Source organism: Embiotoca jacksoni, unplaced genomic scaffold (genome assembly GCF_022577435.1).
Source record: "Embiotoca jacksoni isolate LCO1_2020_lvr unplaced genomic scaffold, fEmbJac1.0.p SCAF_70, whole genome shotgun sequence".
Taxonomy (NCBI): Eukaryota; Metazoa; Chordata; class Actinopteri; family Embiotocidae; genus Embiotoca; species Embiotoca jacksoni.
Genome location: NW_027185426.1, coordinates 705,554 through 710,553, shown reverse-complemented (window position 1 = coordinate 710,553; position 5,000 = coordinate 705,554). Strand labels below are relative to the sequence as shown.

Here is a 5,000-nt window from a genome sequence, read left to right as displayed (position 1 = left end):
TGATTGGCCGACGTCTCCCACAGCCGCAGCGTCTTGTCGTCGCTGACGGTGGCGCAGATGGGGAGGAGGGGGTGGGGGGCCAGACCCCAGACCTCGCCCTCCATGTGGCCCTGCACACGCAACACACACACATGATCAACAATAATAATAATAAACTTTGTTTATAAATCACATTCATGTCAGTGTTTTACAGCAGCGTTATAATAACCACCAGCAGGGGGCAGTGTGATCTGTCTTTGCCTGGGTGTTGCCTCTCAGGCACCTCGGGCTGCCCAACCCGTGATTACGTCACCAGCTGGTTCGTGAGCCTCAAGTTTGGTGTCTTGTGTTTTTTTGGAGCCAGAAGTGACCATATTTGGACGAGCTGGGGGAGGCGCCAAAACTTTCTCCATTTCCCTTAATAATTAAAACCAAACTGTGGAGGACTTTCTTGTAATTATTTTGTAATTTTAGGAACTTTTGAGGAAATTTTGCAGGAAAAATGAATGAATAAAAACAAATATTCCACCATAAAAGATTAAAAAACTGAACCTCCATCATAGATTCAGTCTTCAGGATTTCATCATCTTCATGAAGCCCACAAAACACAAATATACCACGTTTAATGTGAGCGTTTTTATTTTTCAAATAATTTAATTCACCACACATCTTAGACAGACATTCTCACACACACACACACACACACACACACACACACACACACACACACACACACACACACACACACACTTTACAGGCAGACTTGAACACTTCGATCTGCTCTGTGTGTGTGCAACCGCCCATCAAACTGCAGCAGACAGCTCTCCTCACCATGGCAACAGGTTCTGTACCAGACTACCAGAAGGAATACACACACACACACACACACACACACACACACACACACACACACACACACACACCACCTGCACTAGCAGGGTCATCGGTCCAGTCTTGTCGATCTCCAGAACTTCTCCGTTCTTGGTTCCCACCAGGATGTGACCGTGACCCAGAGTGATGGCTCTGATGGACGGGTTGTCCTCCAGCAGGAGGCCTGCACACACACACACACACACACACACACACACACACACACACACACATTATTATACATACATAAACCGGTTTGGAGACGTTGGAGATGTTTTAAAATCAGTATTCAGTTTCAATGTAGAATAATTCATGAACAGATTCTCTTTATTGATATTATCATTATTTTCTAGGAGTTTTATTTCTTTATCACCGTCAGCTCCAGTTAAATCCTCTCTTCTTCTCTCTCTGCTGCTGATGAGGCTCATTCTTATTTTCTTCTTCTATTGTTTAATGAGTGTATGCAAGTTGTGTTTACAGCCTGGAGTGTCGCTGTGTGTCCACATGGGGGCAGTGTTGGACTGAAGAGGTTCTACTGGGTCTTAAACAGGAAGAGAACTTGTGATGAAGAGTAAATAAAACATCCTGTTTCATACAGAACAGATAATATGAATATTCCTGATCCTGGTTCCTATCAGTGTTTATTGATTCCATGTATTGATCGTGTTATTGGTTGACCTTTGGACCCCGGCGACAGCGCAGCCCTCTTGATGGCGTAGGTCTTCAGGCAGCGGTCGAACATGTCGTCCCACAGTTCCACCACACCGTCCTTCCCCCCCGTCACGAAGCCCTGGACACACAGTTCAACCTGGTGATGTCACCGAACTACCAATAACTAAAGATAGATCAATAACTAAAGATAGACCAATAACTGAAGATAGACCAATAACTAAAGATAGATCAATAACTGAAGACAGACCAATAACTGAAGATAGACCAATAACTGAAGATAGATCAATAACTGAAGATAGACCAATAACTGAAGATAGACCAATAACTAAAGATAGACCAATAACTAAAGATAGACCAATAACTAAGAATAGACCAATAACTAAAGATAGACCAATAACTAAAGATAGACCAATAACTGAAGATAGACCAATAACTAAAGATAGATCAATAACTAAAGATAGACCAATAACTAAAGATAGACCAATAACTAAAGATAGATCAATAACTAAAGATAGATCAATAACTAAAGATAGACCAATAACTAAAGATAGATCAATAACTAAAGATAGATCAATAACTAAAGATAGATCAAAAACTAAAGATAGATCAATAACTAAAGATAGACCAATAACTAAAGATAGACCAATAACTAAAGATAGATCAATAACTAAAGATAGATCAATAACTAAAGATAGATCAATAACTGAAGATAGACCAATAACTGAAGATAGACCAATAACTAAAGATAGACCAATAACTAAAGATAGACCAATAACTAAAGATAGACCAATAACTGAAGATAGACCAATAACTAAAGATAGATCAATAACTAAAGATAGATCAATAACTAAAGATAGACCAATAACTAAAGATAGACCAATAACTAAGAATAGACCAATAACTAAAGATAGACCAATAACTAAAGATAGATCAATAACTGAAGATAGACCAATAACTAAAGATAGACCAATAACTAAAGATAGACCAATAACTAAGTATAGACCAATAACTAAAGATAGACCAATAAAAGATAGACCAATAACTAAAGATAGACCAATAACTAAGTATAGACCAATAACTAAAGATAGACCAATAACTAAGTATAGACCAATAACTAAAGATAGACCAATAACTAAAGATAGACCAATAACTAAAGATAGACCAATATTCTTAGTTATTGGTCTATCTTTAGTTATTGGTCTATCTTTAGTTATTGGTCTATCTTTAGTTATTGGTCTATCTTCAGTTATTGGTCTATCTTCAGTTATTGGTCTATCTTCAGTTATTGGTCTATCTTTAGTTATTGGTCTATCTTTAGTTATTGATCTATCTTTAGTTATTGATCTATCTTTAGTTATTGATCTATCTTTAGTTATTGATCTATCTTTAGTTATTGATCTATCTTCAGTTATTGGTCTATCTTCAGTTATTGGTCTATCTTTAGTTATTGATCTATCTTTAGTTATTGGTCTATCTTTAGTTATTGGTCTATCTTTAGTTATTGGTCTATTCTTAGTTATTGGTCTATCTTTAGTTATTGGTCTATCTTTAGTTATTGGTCTATCTTTAGTTATTGGTCTATCTTCAGTTATTGGTCTATCTTTAGTTATTGGTCTATCTTTAGTTATTGGTCTATCTTTAGTTATTGATCTATCTTTAGTTATTGGTCTATCTTTAGTTATAACTAAACTATAACTAAAGATAGATCAACTAGTTATAACTAAACTATAATCTATCTTTAGTTATTGATCTATCTTTAGTTATTGATCTATCTTTAGTTATTGGTCTATCTTCAGTTATTGGTCTATCTTTAGTTATTGATCTATCTTTAGTTATTGGTCTATCTTCAGTTATTGGTCTATCTTTAGTTATTGGTCTATCTTTAGTTATTGGTCTATTCTTAGTTATTGGTCTATCTTTAGTTATTGGTCTATCTTTAGTTATTGGTCTATCTTCAGTTATTGGTCTATCTTCAGTTATTGATCTATCTTTAGTTATTGGTCTATCTTCAGTTATTGGTCTGTCTTCAGTTATTGATCTATCTTTAGTTATTGATCTATCTTTAGTTATTGGTCTATCTTTAGTTATAACTAAACTATAACTAAAGATAGATCAACTAGTTATAACTAAACTATAACTATCTTTAGTTATTGATCTATCTTTAGTTATTGGTCTATCTTTAGTTATAACTAAACTATAACTAAAGATAGATCAACTAGTTATAACTAAACTATAACTAAAGATAGATCAATAACTAAAGATAGATCAATAACTAAAGATAGACCAATAACTAAAGATAGACCAATAACTAAAGATAGACCAATAACTAAAGATAGACCAATAACTAAAGATAGATCAATAACTAAAGATAGACCAATAACTGAAGATAGACCAATAACTGAAGATAGATCAATAACTGAAGATAGACCAATAACTAAAGATAGATCAATAACTAAAGATAGACCAATAACTAAAGATAGACCAATAACTAAAGATAGATCAATAACTAAAGATAGACCAATAACTAAAGATAGACCAATAACTAAAGATAGACCAATAACTAAAGATAGACCAATAACTGAAGATAGATCAATAACTAAAGATAGACCAATAACTCCCTTCCTCCTTCCTCCCCCCTTGTGTGCTGTTATCCTTCACTCTCTCCTCCTCCTCCTCCTCCTGTTTCTCCTCATTGATGTTGAAGCTTCTCGTTGGTGCAGACTGATGATGATCAGAGAGACGAGTTAAAGAGGAACGTTTCCTTTATCAGATGATTAAATGTCCCTTTAACGTTGTACAGCAGCGGTTCTGCCTCAGCTGTGGACCGGGTCACGGACCGGAGGACCGGACCGGGTCACGGAGGACGAGACGTGTCCCGCTCACCTTGTCCAGGGAGAACATGGCGAACACCGGGCCGTCGTGGGCCTTCACCGTCTTCAGCAGCACCGGCTCCTTCCAGACGTACACGTCTCCGGTGGCGGCGCCGGAGAACACCAGCGCCTCGCTGCGGCCGTAACACACCGACATCATGGTCTCCAGATGGCCCACGCTCCTGAACGCACCACGCCGGAAGGTCAGACCGCCACCTGGAGGACAGAGAAGGAACCTGTCCACCTTTTTTTGATGCAAAGTTTCAGATTTGGGCTCCAGAAACAGAAACTATCCTTCAGTTCTTCTGTCACATTGATTGAAACACTTTAATTATCATTTAGCAGCTCATCTTGGCGGCCGCTGCCCACATCCCCGCAGGGCTGCGAAGGTTGGTGAGACACAGATTACTGCCTGGAAACAGGAAAATCATCGCCATCAAAAGCAGCCGAATTACCGTTCAGCATCTCACGTTCGTAATGGACCAATGAAAGAAGAGTAAACTCTCACGTCGTCATGGAGACGGTGGACAGAACTTAAAAACGTGGCGATCTTCAGGGGACTTCTGGAGTTCTGAGGAGAGTGTTTTCTAAGCAGCTTTATGGACATTT

The 5,000-nt window shown here is 37.7% G+C and overlaps 1 protein-coding gene across 5 annotated transcripts in view; it reads right to left on the bottom strand.

Moving 5' to 3' along the window:
* Positions 1–5,000, bottom strand: part of LOC138215211 (echinoderm microtubule-associated protein-like 6) — a 50,993-nt gene that overhangs the window by 11,862 nt on the left and 34,131 nt on the right. For all 5 annotated transcript variants that reach the window (XM_069177245.1, XM_069177246.1, XM_069177249.1 and 2 more), the window contains exons 20-23: positions 4,405–4,607; positions 1,528–1,639; positions 906–1,033; positions 1–110 (exon numbers count right to left, since the gene is read on the bottom strand). The exon at positions 1–110 is cut by the window's left edge and continues 32 nt beyond it. In XM_069177245.1, coding sequence (XP_069033346.1) covers positions 1–110; positions 906–1,033; positions 1,528–1,639; positions 4,405–4,607 — 553 coding nt within the window. The remainder of the gene's footprint in view (positions 111–905; positions 1,034–1,527; positions 1,640–4,404; positions 4,608–5,000) is intronic.